Source organism: Agelaius phoeniceus, chromosome 17, assembly GCF_051311805.1.
Source record: "Agelaius phoeniceus isolate bAgePho1 chromosome 17, bAgePho1.hap1, whole genome shotgun sequence".
NCBI classification, from domain to species: Eukaryota; Metazoa; Chordata; class Aves; order Passeriformes; family Icteridae; genus Agelaius; species Agelaius phoeniceus.
Window position 1 is genome coordinate 1,191,762 of NC_135281.1, and position 16,417 is coordinate 1,208,178.

The following is a 16,417-nucleotide window of genomic DNA, read 5'->3' on the forward strand; positions in this document are numbered from 1 at the left end:
GCTCCAGACCGAGGGATGGAGCTGCTGCTGTGTCCTGTGGAACTGCTGAGCTTCTCCCTGCCTGGCCCTGCTCAGCTGCTGGGGCTCCTCTGCTGCCCAGGCAGCCCTGGTGCCCTTCCCGTGCTCCCTCGCTCTGCAGGAGCAGCTGCATCACTTAATTTGTTTGTGGTTAAACAAATTCCTTGCTGAAGCTGCATATAAGGAGCTTGCAAGCCTGGAGCTCTAAATAATCTCTCCAATCCTCCTGTTTGGAATGATGCTGCTGTTGTTGCTAATAATAATTCAACCCAATTTATAGGACAATAACATTTATTTAGAGCATGAGGGATTCCACATTATACAAACCCTTAAATTTTTTTTTTGTTTCACCGGTCCATTTCTACAACAAATACATCAGATCTACTATATAATAAAATTATTTACATTTCCAAACAACATGGGGTTTGTTTATAAACCCTCTGACTGCTATTCACATACAGTACTTAAACAACAGCACATTACATTATTTTAATACCTAAAAATGACAACCCTGTATTCTAAATTGTTTATGAAAAGTGGAAACAAATAAATTTACAATTGTCTTCCCCTCCCCTTCCATTCATACAAACACATTACCCTAATGTGCTAACCCTGACTTCACTTTGCAAATCCAGGGGTTTTAGAAGAACCCAGTTTTTATATCTATTTATCTGTTTTTTAGAAAAAAATCATTTATTGGGAACAGTATAATATTAAAATTACTTACTGTACAGAATTTTATTTAAAAAAGAAAAATCACAGCTCAAAATTGCTATTGGTAAATTCACACTCATTTACAAGTCTCATGTTTCCATGCAGTAATTTACTTGGATTTTCTTCTTTTTGACTGCATTGCACTGGCACTCGTTTCTGAAATCAAGAGAAGAAAAGAAGCATGGATATGCAGTCCATAAGCCATTCCCCAGAGGGGCACAGATTGCCCTGCCATTGTTCCACACTCACACCAGAGGCTGTGCTCTGGTGGATTTCCCCACACCAGGACAGACTCCTGAGCAGCTGGGGCACCCCTGGGCCCCGAGCTGGGCCCTCCTGCAAACCTCACAGGACAGCCTGGAAAGAAGAGCCAAGTGTTTGAAACTGTCCCCACCTGCTGTCCCCCACGTGCCACAGGAGCAGATGGTGCTCACAACCACTGTGCCATCCAGTCAGCACCCCAGCTGCCTGAGCTCCTAGAAGGTCATTAGAAAATGAGTCTCTGCAGGGTACACTGAGTCACAGGAACACAGCTGATGCAGAAAGACACAAATGTTAACACCTGCAGGGCCACGGCAACAGCAGATGACATGTCCAGTGCACTTACCAAGGCACTAAGTTTCCATTTCAAAACAAAAAAGAAGTAAGGACCAAAGGCATTTGCATCTTTAGATCTTTTTAAAAATGTGATTTTAAATGTTGGCAATGTCTCTTTGGCTCTTCATAGTGTTTTCCAAAAACTATTGCAGCTGTGTGTATTTTAAGAGTCAAAAGGGAAAAAAATTTCCAAGCCCATCTAAAATTAGAATAGCAGCAGTACAACTCCACAGCTGTTACATGTGGAATTAGAAAAAACAATCAACGTTTCAAAATTTAACAAACTCAAAGGTACAGTAAATGCTAAAAGCAGCCCTTGCTGGAAAAGTACTCCAAAAAGGGAAAACTCCAGTATAGTACCAATTTTCAGAAGTGAAACATCTCAGCAGGCTGGACTCCAGCCTGGAGCCCTCCAAGCAGCAGGGCTGACTTTGAAGTAGCTTCAGCAGCAGTTGTTGCCACCATTGTTGCTGCTCAGGGCTCTGTGTTTGGGAGGAGGAGTGGGCCAGCAGCACTCAGCCCCTGTCTCAGCCCCTTGGGAGCATCACCAGCAGCTCCCAGACCCTGCACCCCGGAGTGTGCTGGACACAGGGGGCAGGGCTGACCCTCCCTGGGTGTCTTCTCCTCTCACAGTGACCCTTGTGCCTCCTCCTTCCCAAGGCTGAGCAACCAAGTTCCTACTCCAGCTGGTCAAACTCTGCTTCTCTCTCCCTGCTGATTTCTTTTTCCTAATGATGACTTTAAACAGCCTCTTTCTCGAGAGATAACTCCTCCCAGCCCCACATTCCTTTTACCATGGATTCGGGGATTTCTTAGGACACAGATAACATAATGAGGACAGGAGCAACCAAACCAGAATAATTAAGCTCTGATTCACTAACAAAAATGTACAACAGAGCAGGCACAGGTGACAAACCAGGTGACACTCTTGCAGCCACCTCACTAATGTGCAGCTTGTCCAGAGCACCTGGTTTGGCTCATTCTCCACAGCTCAGGAGCAGCTGTGTGCTCACAGGTAAGGCAGCACAGCCAGGTGTCCCCTGCAGACTGCACCCAAGTGTCCAGCAAAGCCCTTGAACACTGTGGCAGCTTCAGATGCACGACTTAAAAACAAAGGTTTTATTTACAGAGGTAAATGAATTACACAGTCAGCACAAACCCCTGTGAGAGTTTTGGTATTATTTGAATTTGATGTACTTTCCCATTCCCACATTTTCAGAATTTGAAGTGTCACTGGTTGTCATCTTTAGGTTTACCCAGTTCAGCGTGTGGGGCAGGTCACACGCTCTACATCCCCTCGAACGCAGGCAGGGATTTTACACTGGCTTCACATTTTTCAAACTTTTTTTCACAATCATGAAAGATAATTTATTTTTACAATACAGACTCAGATTCTTCTGCACAGTCCTGCCACAAGAAGTAAATATAATTAAATTCAGCAGTCACAAAAGTGCAGAACATATAGGTCCCCTGTGTAATCTTTGGGAGTCATTGCACAATGACGTAAAGCTGGAATGCTTCTCTGAAACTCTGACAACACAATATTCTTAGCATCACACTTCAGTACCTCCAGTATGGAAATGGTGGCTGAATTCAACTTGACTTCCTTTTATAATCATTTTATATCAGTACCTCTTTGTTCTGTATATTATCTTTAAAATAGTGGTCGAATGTTGCCTCTTGACGGTCTCTCTCTACTCTCTTGTATTACTTTGGTCCATCAGCATTTTTCTGACCCTTAAACACAAGAAGCTGACAGAATTAGCTTCAGCCTGGCACTGGGCCATGCATATCACACAAATGCTGTATCATTGTTAAAGACTGTAACCTGGGTAGGAGTAAGGTATGTCAGCACCTGCTAATGCCATGGGTTAATAACTTCAGGAGTTCAGATGTTGTTGTGAAGCAGAGCTGAGGCTCTGTGCTAGCACACAGCACTCCCTGATGCTCCTGGCTGCCACCTCAGCAGCCTCTGGAGCGTGCCTGAACCATGGCATTTGACTTGGCAAGAACTGACCGTGCACTTGGGAAGACTTTCAGGCTTCAGGAAAAGGAAAATGTCACTTTTTGATCTCAGTACAGTCCTTCCAACAGCAACACATTTCTGCAAAGAGAATTCAACTAGGCAAGGTGCTGAACACTATGGTGCTGAGTGCTGCAGAAAACAAGTTCCACAGATGTACCAAAGAGGAATTCATACAGCATTTACTGCCAGTGCAGACGTCGGGAAACGCTTCAACACCAACCTGCGGCTAAATCCTTGAAACTAGAGATAAAGCACCCAAGGTGTACGAGCTGCAAACCAGCGTTACGAGGCAGCTACTGCCAGGGCAAAGGCCTGGGGAAGCAGGTTAGGAGCTGCCCTCTCCCCAGGAAGGGGGGCTGTGCATGTTACCTTTAGCTGTGCCGGACGCTGACGCGGGTCGCGAGGATCGCTTGCGCTGCCCGTTCTCTACAGATTCCTGGGAAGCGGCAGAATCCTCTGTTCTTGAATTTCTTCTACTTGGAGTTTTAGACTTTTCACAATTCTCTTTTGTCTCATTACTAATAAAGTGGGACAAAATATTTCTGATGAAGTGTGAGAAGAATTATGTTTTTCTATGCAAGTCAGACAAGCTGGAGGATGGCCCGACACAGGTGCCAGTTCCGGACTATTAGCACTGAAGACATGAAACGCTAGAGATACCAGAAGTTCTATCAGATGAAGAATGACCTGAGTAAGCCAGAGTATAGTCCATTTCTATCAAACATTATCAGAGGATACAGAATTGAGAAGTCCTCAAAGAGAATATTTTCAACATAAGAAGACCAAGAAATTAGATGCATTATAAATTGTCTGCTCTGTTTTCCACAGGTGTCACCATTACTGAAGTCTAGGAAAAGCAAACAGGTTACATTAGAGACTGCTGCAGTATGGGGGTGCAGAGTTGAAATTGCAGATGAACATCAGGAGGAATTAAGAACTCTCCAGGGAGTATGCCAACTTTTGGGTTTGCTAAAAAGACTTACTCCATTGATCCAAGTGATTTCTTCATATATTAAAAAAAAAGGTTTTTTAAAACTTTCTTTAGGTTTTAAAGCTTGAAATCAAAATCCATTGTTCATTTTTTTTTTGGTAACAAAAAGCTTTTTTGCTATAAAATAATAATTTTAGGTACTGTGGAAATCTGTTTCTTACTAATGAGACAATAAAGGGAGTGCTACGTTTTGTAATTAAATTCTTCTTTTATTTTCTCTCTCTTAGCCCTGTAAACTCATACTGAGTTTTGGGTTTTTTCTTCTTAATGTGTTCTTGCCAGACAATTTCTGGTGACTAAGCAGTTTCAGAAGTTTAAACTAAACTTCTCTTGTGTGAATTCAAAGGTAAGTAATTAACTAAATAAATTATTCTGCTGATAATGGAAAAGCAGAAAGCTCATTTCAGGCCCTTTGGGTGACAACTTGCAGGATTTCAGGAAATGCCTGAATCAGAGACTGAAGACACAGCACAGGGTGAGCTGTGTGTGACAGTGGTCACTGCAGTGTCACCCTTCAGACAAGTTATGCTTTGAGGGGAAGGACTAAAACCACACAAACTTTAGGGTTAAGTAACAGAAACCTGAAATAAAACAGTTTCTCAATGGAAGGAGAGACAAACACACTCAAGGAAAGACACACAGCAGAGGAGACTACAGATTGTAGATTATCTCAGATACAAAATACTGAAATCTATTTCCCTAAAATGGAGTATAATGGGCCATCTACAAAGTGGATCACCCAAACAGTGATGGGTGGGTGCTTCCAGAGAGAAGCAAACAGGCATCAGCACCCAAAGTTCAGTTAGTACAGGTAATTTTTAGATTCTAGTAACTAAATCCAGAGCTGGGATTGTCTCATAGGAACCAGCACATCACTTCCCTCCTTTTACAGGAGGAAATCAAATTACTCCATGTGAAAATATTTCTAGTGGTTTATGGGTTGCAAGGTTCCCCTAAGATTTTAAAGGTTTTTAATGGCTTTAAATGAGAATAGGTTTAGATTAGCTATTAGGGAGAAATTGGCACAGGTTGCCCAGAGAAGCTTTTTCCATCCCTGAATGTGTCCAAGGCCAGACTGGACTGGGCTTGGAGCAACCTGGGATACTGGAAGATGATCCAGCCCATGGCATGAAGGTAAGTTTTATGGTCCCTTGCCACCCAAACCATCTGTGATTCTCTCAAGGGTTGTCCTGTATGGTTCAACATACCCAAAGCTGTCCACTGTATCAGCCATCACCAGACCCAGTTTGCCCACAAACTTTCCTTCTTTTCTAGTCTTGCTCAGAAAAGCATCAATCAAGAAAACCCTGAAAATGCCCTTGTGGTAATGTGATGTGCTGGGTGTCACATAGGGACACTTCATTTGGAGAATCTGCTCAGCTGCCAATGTCCCACCTTCAGCTTTTCAGAACAATTCTACCCTGAAGAAAACTCACTGTGAAATTTCAGCTTGTCTTTGAAAGATGCCAGTCCAAATGAAGATAAATAGGGTTAAATATTCCATTCAGAGTGATTCCTGATCTGAGGAAATGTCCTGCATTCCCTCCCTTACAAAGGAAGGCACTGCCCCATCTCCTGAGGAACCCCACAAGGGGCTGCCCCTCTTGGCCCAGCCTAGGGGGTCACTCCACCCATGAGGGCAGTGTCCAAAACCTGGCCAGCTGTGCCAGCACCATCAGCCAAAAACCTCCCCAGGGGCTCTCACTGCCACCTGAGTGAGAGCCTGGGGTGTTTAGAATCTTCCAAGTAGGTCTTGGAAACTGTATTTTCTTCTGACAGAACACAACCATTTGAAATATCTTTTAATTACCAAATGTCTTAACCAGGACAACCTGAAGTTTCTACCTGACTTTCTTATCAAGTTTTGGCAGTGTTAACAAGCAAATAGAGGAAAACTGTTGAAAACAATCCTCAAGGCAGAAGAACAAACTTTTGAAAGACTTCCTTTCAGAAAACAAAAATTGACATGACAGCTAAACTGCACATGAAACATCCAGGCCTGAAAGGATGAGAGGAAACACTGCCCAAAGCACAGACTAAGGAAAAGGTTACCTTACATTCATTGCATTTCAGCAATGGTTTGGAATATTTAACTGGCCTGATTTCTTAGCAGGAAAGAAAGGATATGGCCAAGAAAATGAAAAGTAGTAGCAGAGGTTGAGCAATTAAGCAAAGAGAAAGGGACTTCCTCCCACGAAAGCTATATCTACTCTGAATCTACAAACTATCTCCTTACCTTTGACCAGCAACTACTGCAGCATTTGTCTCAAGTTCTACAAAAGAAAAAGATAATTTTAAAGTCTGCTGTAGAGGTACATACCTGCTGACAAGGCATGACTAGCTCATATTTTTCTATCACATATTAGATCTCAAGGATAAGCTTCTCTCAAAGCAAAGCAAGCTAAAATACCACATTGGCCAAGTGCTTGGTCTGATTACAGCCTTCAGGACACTGCAGTCAGCTAAGACAGGGGAAAATTGAAGCCCTGCAGAAGAAAATTGTAGAGAAACTCCCTGGCTACACTCTTCTCCCTTCTTAAACTTCCATTTTAGACAGTTTATTTCTACTAAACCTTCTAGGTTTTATTTATTTTTTTAAAGTACCCTTAAAATACCCATCTGGCTCTATTGTGCATGTAAAAATTTGACTTAACCAAACTGCCTCTCACAGCAAGTTCTTCTAATGACAAATTTCTGAAGCCCAATTGCACTTGCACAGAGTTGGAAAATATCTCAGTGGAGATGATGCAAAGAGAAGTCTGACCTGTCTTTTCTCTCTCTCTCTCTCAGTGATTTTGTACATACAGGTCAGGTTTCCTTTGGAGTCTTCACCTCAGTAAACAGCTGTCCTTGTCAGCACATAAAATGTCAAGTCTTTTTACTGTCTGTCTTTTAATTCTCTCCATATCCATGGTATCCTTTGTTGAGAGGGAAGACCTGTACCTAAACACAGGCTCTCTCATGAGGAACTGCCAGAGATTGAGGGATTAACATTGCAATGTCATGGATGAGCCCCATGTGCTTTGTCTCACTGCCCAGCTCAATTTCCCCATCAAACCTGGGGCCAGTGGGACACAAACTGGGGCTTTGCCTTTGAAGCAATTTAGCTCCCAGTTTGCAAGATTGTGCACAATGAATAGAGGCATTAAAAAATTAAGAGAATGGGCAATGTCTGTCCTCCTAGGATGAATTTGCAGTGTTGGAACATCAGCCTCTTCAGTGTAAAGGGATACAGCACTGTGTGAGAAAAACAGACATCCTGGGGACTAAGGAAGAAGAGACTGAGCAATGAAAGGAGTGACCTTTCTTCCCACCCAAAATTTAAACTGGGAGATAATCTAATAGGAAAAAATGGATAGCATCAGTGCTTTCCCCAGCAGGAACCCCCAGTACAGTCACAGCAGCACAGGGCAATGAGTCAGGTGTGGAAAAACAAGGATATATGACCACCTTTGTCTTAGTGGAAATTCAAAGAAAACCATTTTGTACCATTTTTACTTCCTAAAAACCCTATTTCCAATCAGACTAGAGATGGAAAATAGATGGAGAGTGGCACTTCCCATAAGTAAGTCCACATCTATCTGTTTTCCCTGCTCAGCCTTTTTTAAAATTTTACTTTTTTAAAACACCCCAGAACTGACGGTGAAACACCATGATAATAAATGGGAACACCATAAAGTCATCTGCCAGGGCTCCAACCAGAAACACTGCTGGGAGGGCATTAAGAGTTGAACACCAAAAAAAAAGGATTACCACTCTAAAACACAATCTCAGCACAGCATGAACATATTTCTATATTCAGAAGGGTACAATGAAAGAAAGACCTTTCTTATTAGCTCAGCATAGAACTTCCATGTATGTACTCTTATAAATCCAGTCCCTCCAATTTAACACTAAATATCTAAAACCTTTCTTGGGGATTTTTTCATATTTTACTTGACCCCATCCTGAATCTCCCACAAGGCTTTGGAGACTTCCAAAGCACAATGTAACAAGCAAAGTAAAACAATCCCAAAAGCACAAATAATAATAAAAAACCCTCCCCAAAATACCCGGTGTGTTAGTGACCACTGAATATGTATTCAAACAAATACATTTTCGTAAAGGATTTAGTTCACCTCATTCTGCTTTTCCAAAGGAAGATTTACCTGTTCTTTGAACAGTACTTTCTGCTGTTGCAACTGAACTTTTTTTCTGTGTTAAATGTTGAGAGGATGCTAGAATAAAAGTGGAAGGAAAAAACATTATTGTCAAAGGGAGTAAAGGAGTTCCTATTGTGTGATCAGGCTGGTACAAAATGCTTTCTCTCCCAGTTGACTTTGCCATCTACAGATGCAATATTTTTCATCTACCCTCCACTTCCTTCCCACCATACACACCTCCCCTTTTTAAAACAAACCTTGGCAAAACTATCCCAAGCAAGTTTTCTCAAACTAGAATGAGTGATGAAATGAAGTATCATAAACAACACTTTTAAAGGTAACAGTTTTTCAGCAGACTGTGACATTAAAGGAAATCCTAAAATTTCAATAGTGTAGTCTCCTTTTTTCAATGTTAATTTCAACAGAGATTCTGGGGGAAAATAGTATCTTTTTAATGAATCAGTGCCCTCACTCTTTAAATTAAAGTGCACAATACGCTCCAGAGTTGCCCTTGAAGGTCTTTGGCAATAAGATGATGATTTAACCTTTCTTAGGTTGCCAAGTAAAAAAGATCAGGCGGAAAAATAATTTTTGTTGGGCTAATGCTTTCTAGTCTTCAATGTGAACTTACAGAGAACAGGAAGACAGAATTGTAACATTCCTGCTTAAATAAAGACTATCACTTCCTAGAAAGCCAGAATTCCTTCTGTGAAGCTCAAAGGAAGGTTCCACTTTCCAGTGGCATGCAGCTACGACATCCAACAGCCGTGGGGAAAGTCACACTGAGGCTGAAGTTTTCAGTTCCCCAACTTCTGTGGATTTTATCATCCATGATTTTATCTTCTGTGCCCAATTCATGTTGTAAAGCACAACAGTGACATAGCTCCCTTCAAGAGTGATAGGTTTATATTGACACCAGATTCAATAAATTAAAAATAGCATCAAGATATAGCATCAATGTAATGTATAAAGTCTGCCAGATGCACAAATTAAAATAGCAAAGCTCAGATGTAAAGGTATTTTATGTTCTCAAACTGAATGCAGTAAATGTTTTCATTAATTTCTCCAAAATGAGCATTTACGTTTTTCCCTAGACAAACAGGGATTTGGTGTGGGTTGTTTTTTTTCTTCTGTTCTGGATGTTATTCAGAAATTTCCTTAGAGGATGAAGGTTATTCAGAGAGGAAAATAGTATTATTAGGATTAATTCAAACTATCATAATTAATTCAATAAATTGAAATAATTTACAAAATCAAAAGTCTGTGGCAAGACTAAAGCAGAATACCAGTGTATCTACCAGGATAAAAGGGACCCTAAGTATTTGTCATTACTGACACACCCACTTTTCCTCCTTGCTTCCAACAGTTACATGAAGTTACAGAATCCTACGCTCACGACAAATACCCCACTGGAGCAGTAAATGGAAAGTGAAAAAAACCATCTGGAACTCGAATGTTGGCCAACACAAGCCTGTGCATCACTCGGCTGTTAGAGACCAAAGAGCAGCAGCCAGCCTCGGCTGCAGCATCGGGGGAGCAGCCCCCGGGATGTCCCGCAGCCCTGGGATGTCCCGCGCAGCCCTGGGATGTCCCGCAGCCCCCAGGATGTCCCGCAGCCCCTGAAGTGACCCGTAGCCCTGGGATGTCCAGCAGCCCCCGGGATGTCCCGCAGCCCCCGGGATGTCCCGCAGCTCCTGAGGTGTCCCGCAGCTCCTGAAGTGTCCCGCAGCCCCGGGATGTCCCGCAGCCCCCGGGATGTCCCGCAGCCCCCGGGGTGTCCCGCAGCCCCTCGTTCCCTCCGTCCCTCCCTTCCCCGCACTCACCTGCGCTCGGCAGCAGCTCCGGGGGTGCTGCGGGCTTCTCCTCGGCCGCGGCGCCGCCGCTCGGCTCCGGGCCCCCGCCGGGGCTGCCGCCGTTGCCGCCGGGCCCCGCGGGCTCCGGGGCGGCTCCGGCCGGAGCGGCTGCGGCCGGGAGCGCGCCGGGGCCGGGAGTGCTCGGAGGCGCGCCCGGGGACGCGCAGGAGGGAGCGGCCGCCGCGGGGCTGAGGCTCGAGGGGCTGGGCCCAGAAGTGCTCTGTTTTGTTACACCGCCTGCTGGAGGGGTCCCGCTTTTGTTATCGAGTTCTGCTGGGGCTTGCTCTGTTCCCAAACTGTTTGGGACCGGCGTTTCTAGTCCCTGACCTTCTGCTTCTCCGTCCAAAGCGTACTGCTCTTCCCCCTTCTCCAGGGAGCCAGTGACCTTCTTGCACGCTTTAGTCAGCAGGAGCTGGCCAATCTTGTCCACCTTTCCCTTCCCCTTGCTGGATGAAACAGGACTGCGTCTATTCCCAGAGCCCGGGCTGCTTGTGAGCAGAGAGGAAACAACAGGTCCCGGCTGGGCTGCCGGCACAGGGCACTGCTCACCCGACCCTGCCCCTTGGGAAGGCTCCTCCGGGCTTAAGTCCTTGGCTTGCTGAGCAGGAAGCTGTGAAGGAGCACTGGAAGGAGCAGGAGCAGAAGAAGGCAGTTGGACAGGAGATGCCAAGGGATTCAGAACGAGTGACCTGCTGGTGGGAATACTGGACACAGGACTGCTGGATGAGGTGATGGGAGGAGTGGGTCCGGAGGAAAACTTGATATTCTGTGGGATATGCAAAGGACCAACAACCGCCACCGACTGAGGCATCAGACTCGAGTTAGATGTCATGGGGGCTGCTGGAATCGTGCTGGACTGAGAGCCCTTCATCACTTGGATGATTGAGGATGAGTTTATAAACACGGGGGTGATGAACTGCGGCCGGGCGTTGGACTGAGCCGCCGACTGTCCCTCGGACACCATCACTTTGCTCCCCACGTTGGGCATGGTGACAACAGTGGACACTAATGCAGATTGCAAGTGGGATGGTAATGGAGCTGATGTATTAGCAGCAGATGTAATAGGGTTGGAAGTCACAAAAACTGTTATCTGGTTGGGAGGTAAAGGACCTGAAATAGAAGAGCTAACAGGCCTCTGCATGACTGGAGGAACAGTCTGTGCCACACTTGCACTTACTTCTCCCAGTTCCTGGTGCCCTGGATTTGGACAGGGCTCATTATTTTGAGGCAGGCTGAGTGAATTAGATGGCTCCTTGCTCAAGGATGAATCCTGCAGTGGAGGAATGACAGCTATCTTCTTTAGCTCCTCACCAGTGGGGACTATTGGTGCCATTTCAAGACCAGTCAGGCCAGGAGGCTTAATGGTCACATTAGGAGCTCCAGAATTGTCAAGAAGTTGACTTAGAGAAGTTGGTGCCTCCCTCATGGCTGGAGATACCATGGCTTTACTTTCCTCCATGACTGGGAGCTTACTGCTGTCTAAGGCTTGGCCATCTTTTTTTGCCTGTTCCTCAGGAGCCAGCACTTTCATTTCTGGAGTAGGGGCACCTTTCAATTCCATACTGGGCTGGTCCTTGCTACCTAGGGCACCTTGTGCACTTTGACTCTCAGTATCTTGAGGCACGCTAAGGCTCTCCTTATTGTCTTCAGGAATGCCAGTCACAGCAGGTACAGAAACTGTGGGATTCTGGTTACTTAGCATGGAGTTATTTTGAAAACTTGTGGTCACAGGTGTTGCCAAAGAAGAGGGACTAGCCATCATATTTCTCTGTAGTTCCATGTTCTGCAAGAGAGATGGATTCTGCTGAGCTGTCAATGATAATTTAGCTGCTTTTGAATTCTGTCTGCCAGGGCTTGGTGTAGTTTTCCTACTGGATCCTGGACTGGACCTTCGACTATTGCTCGGGCTTGCTCTCTTTGTTCCTCCAGCGTTGGTTTGTTTGCCCGAATTAATGACCACACTTTCCAACTTGTGTGACTGTGAGGCAGTAAAACTGGACTGATTGTTAATTGTGAGATTTGATGGGGCTTGTCCAATGGCCTTTAAAGTAGTGGGATTCAGACCTTGCTGATCAAATCCTCTATTGAGATTAGGCCTGGGAGGTAGAGGAATATTGATCTGGGGAGGGAACAGACCAGCAATAGAGGCATTGAGCCTCTCTGGAGACAGGCTAATTTCTGAGGGCTCTGTGCTGGGGGGACGGTTGTTAGGAGTCTGAGGGTAATACGGCCGTGGGCTCGCTCTATTTGGGGTTTTAGGCCTTGATGTTTGTGATGGGGCAGCAACATTTGGAAAATGGTGTGTAAGAGCACTAGACAGAGAACTAGACTGCTGCTGGGGACTTGCACCTTGGGCAGCTGAAAGTGGGGATGGTCCAGGCTTGGGTCCTGTCATCATTAACTGGTTCTGTGAAACTACTAAATGAGATGTCACATTATTCTGAGCTCCTGATGTTGGCGGGCCCTCAGCTCCACCTCCTTCTGGAAGAGAGGATACTGTTGGCACCTCTCTGAGGGGCGAGCTGGAAGGATTCTGTACATTATCTGGATAAACCATTTTTCTTGCATTATTTCCCAGAGGAGGGTTGCCTGGCAGGGCCATCCTCTGTTTGTCAGGAGAGGGAGGCACGGGCCCGGGGCCCTGGAGGTTCACCATCACTGGCATGTTCCCGCTCTGCTGCATTGGCATCCGCTGGGCATCCGGGTTCAGGGGCCCCCTGGGGGGGTGAACCCCCTGGGGCACAGGCAGCCTGACTGATTTGGGATCCTGCTGCATCATCAGCATCATCATCATCTGCTGCTGCTGTGGTGTCTGGGGGGGTGCCTGGCCTTGCTGCGGGGCTGCCTGGGGCTGCTGCTGCTGCTGGGGCTGGGGCTGGGGCTGCTGCGTGTGTGCCATGAGCTGAGGGGGCATCTGCTGAAGTGGCCTTTGCTCCACGGGCTGAGATGGGTAACCTAAGGCAACAGATGACACATGGTTAAAACCAACCAAATACCAGAGGAAGCACAATTTCTGTAACAAACAGGCTTGGATAGAAAGTACAGCCTGGAGCCTGCTTATCTGGGATGACAGCCACATTAACAAAACAGGCTTTACAAACAAGGCTAAAGATTTTACTAAATTCATAAAAATAGTTTTACTTAATGTATTACTTGCATGAGATTTAACTGGAGATCTCTTAGTATGCTGTATCAACTACTAACCCAAATTCACACCACCTGACAAGTCTCTGCAACTGCCCAGGGGCTTCCTTTCACTGGGAAATGCAGAGTTGGGCTTTCACTAATTATTACTCCTTAGAACTGACTTCAGAATTTGACAACCCTCAAGAGTCATGCACCAGCACACCTGCCACAGACCTGACATTGTCTGGAGTATAAAGTAGAATCTGCCATGTGTTACTTGGCCAAAAACATGCTAAGAATTCCCTGTGGTTTACAATATAAATCCTATTGTGGACTTCAGATTTAATCCTCTCTACATGCAAAAGATCATTCCAACTACAACCACTGTTTCTTCTCAAAAATCAGTTATTGTTAAATGCTAAATTTTTAAGACATCAGTCTGTGCTACAGCTAGAAATACAACATTTTTTATCAGTTATGTTACTGCTGAATAATGCTGCAGTACTTAGTATGATACCTGCAGGATGATAAATGAGAGTGGGGCCACCTCTTCAATTTGAGCTAACCCAAAGAAAACACTTAAACAATGGTACCAATTACTTACTAGGAGGAAAAAATGTTTGAAATTGAATGTGTGATAGCATAAATAAAATAGAACTGTTACAAAGATCACTAAAACTCTCCTATAGTTATTACATTCAGTTAATCACAGAAAAATCCTACTACCTGGTGGCCTACTTGCAAAATCGGAGAGTTTAGGGCCTGACTTCTCTAAACTCATTCCTTGGTCTCCAGACATCGATGACTGATCACTCTCCTCCAGGCCAGCTGGACGTGATTCTGAAGAACTGAAAGAAAAATAATTGCAATTAAGAGCCAGCCCCTGCATCAGTGTTTGATTTCTGCTCCTATAACCAAGTACTCCAGTAATTGACTCTCAGCACTCCCCACAGACCTGGAATGACCCACTGAAATGCCTCTGATGTAACTTGTCTGACTGGAACACACACACCAGGTCTGTGTATAGTCACTGCCTTAGGTACTACTGAAAAGGAAACAAGTTGCCTGGTGCTCTGTTGATCTTAAACATTAATTTCTGCTGTGAATCTGAGCTTTAGGACTAACAGAATGCCAATGGAGATTTCAAAAGATAGAGCTACATATATTTCAACTAAACTAAACAGGCTTTCCTATGACATCTGTATGGATAAGCAAGTGCCATGGGTAGATGCATTTTTAAATTATTTGAATGGTAGCATCTTTTCTTCCAGTATTTCACCCAGAAGTGACTCACTCAGGGTATCCAAGACCTTTGATAACACCACAGCATGAGTGCACTGACATGTCAGGCATTGCAGTCACCCTCCAGAGCACAGACCTGTGTGCTACTGGGGCTCTGTAAGTGATCCCATGCTAGTCTGGGTTGGAAGGGACCTTAAAGCCCATCTCATTCCATCCCCTTCCACTATCCCAAACTGCTCCAAGTCCTGTCCAACCTGGCCTTGGACACTGCCAGGGATGGAGCAGCCACAGCTTCTCTGGGCACCCTGTGCCAGGGCCTCCCCACCCTCCCAGGGAACAATTCCTAATTCCCAGTATCCCATCCATCCCTGCCTTCTGGCAGTGGGAGCCATTCCCTGTGTCCTGTCCCTCCATCCCTGTCCCCAGTCCCTCTCCAGCTCTCCTGGAGCCCCTTTGGGCACTGCAAGGGGCTCTGAGCTCTCCCTGGAGCCTCCTCCAGGTGAGCACCCCCAGCTCTCCCAGCCTGTCCCAGAGCAGAGGGCTCCAGCCCTGGGAGCATCTTTGTGATCTCCTTTGGACTCTCTCCACAGGAGTGTCCTCCTTGTGCCCCAGGGCTGGGGCAGCTCTGCAGGTGGGGGTCTCACTTGAGTGGGGCAGAGGGGCAGAATCCCCCCAGCCCTGCTGAATCCCCCCACACTGGGGATCAGCCCAGGACCCAGTGGGAATCTGGGCTGTGAGAGCACATTGCTGGCTCACATTGTTTCTCATCCATCAGCAGCCCCAAGTCTTTCTCCTGAGGAATGTGATGCTCCAGGAGACTCTCTAAGACAATTTAAAATTGTCCAGACTCAATGCTCAATACTTGAACTAAACCAAGGCAGCTTTTGCAGACTTAGAAAAACCCCAAGTTTCTACAGTGACCAATATATACGGCCAGAGGATGTAAAATAAAGAGAGATGAGAGCAGAAGGACTAAACTGCTTATCACCTTCATGAATATATGAAGGTTACAGGAAGCTCTGTGTAGGAAAAGCTCTAAGCTAAAATTAAAGACATCAAAAAAAGTACACTGCCAATAAAGAGAGGCAGAATAATGCAGAAATACCATGGACAAAAGTAACATTTTCAGCAAAATATGAATTGGAAATACATAATGGTGGGGAGATATATACTACTCCAATTTACCTGAGAATAACAGTTTCTGGCATCTGTACAGCTGACATTAAGCTGTAGACACCCATGGAAACACCCTGGCCTGTCCTAATGTTCTATCAGCTACCTAATCAACACTCAAAAAGCAGCATGTGACTGGAAAACCCTGAATTTTTGTGGGTCAAAACTGGAGAGAACATACACCAAGAGAGAAGAAAGGTGAAAATAGGGCAAAGAGAACTGTTCCAGCCACTGCTGCTGAGGGCAGGTACTGCCAAGAAAAGCACCTGGAGTGCACTGCTGTGTCTTGTCCAGCACACCACCAATTTTTGTGATACAGGGGGTGTAGGGTTACATGCCTCCACCAATAAATTTGATGAAAACTGGCAAAATGCAGAGATATGCCCAGAGCATTATATTAACAGCCACAAGTGAACAAAAATTCTGGTAGCAAAATCACCCAGAAGAGCTGCAGCCTTTGGTGCAGGTGCCAGCCATGTGAACTAAAATAATATCTAAAATTGTCAATGTAATCTCAAATTTGTCAATTTTGCTA

At 45.2% G+C, this 16,417-nt stretch overlaps 1 protein-coding gene across 6 annotated transcripts in view; it reads right to left on the reverse strand.

Moving 5' to 3' along the window:
- Nucleotides 1-291: 291 nt before the first annotated feature.
- NCOA6 (nuclear receptor coactivator 6) overlaps nucleotides 292-16,417 on the reverse strand; it is a 44,268-nt gene continuing 28,142 nt past the window's right edge. For 3 of the 6 annotated variants that reach the window (XM_077187474.1, XM_077187470.1, XM_054644323.2), the window contains 6 exons: nucleotides 14,194-14,315; nucleotides 10,312-13,296; nucleotides 8,495-8,563; nucleotides 6,583-6,619; nucleotides 3,725-3,873; nucleotides 292-888 (listed from right to left, as the gene is read on the reverse strand). In XM_077187474.1, coding sequence (XP_077043589.1) covers nucleotides 842-888; nucleotides 3,725-3,873; nucleotides 6,583-6,619; nucleotides 8,495-8,563; nucleotides 10,312-13,296; nucleotides 14,194-14,315 — 3,409 coding nt within the window. In that variant the 3' untranslated portion in view covers nucleotides 292-841. Of the gene's footprint in view, nucleotides 3,596-3,724; nucleotides 4,203-6,582; nucleotides 6,620-8,494; nucleotides 8,564-10,311; nucleotides 13,297-14,193; nucleotides 14,316-16,417 lie in introns of those variants that run through there. The other 3 variants (XM_077187471.1, XM_077187472.1, XM_077187475.1) reach the window with 3 other exon arrangements.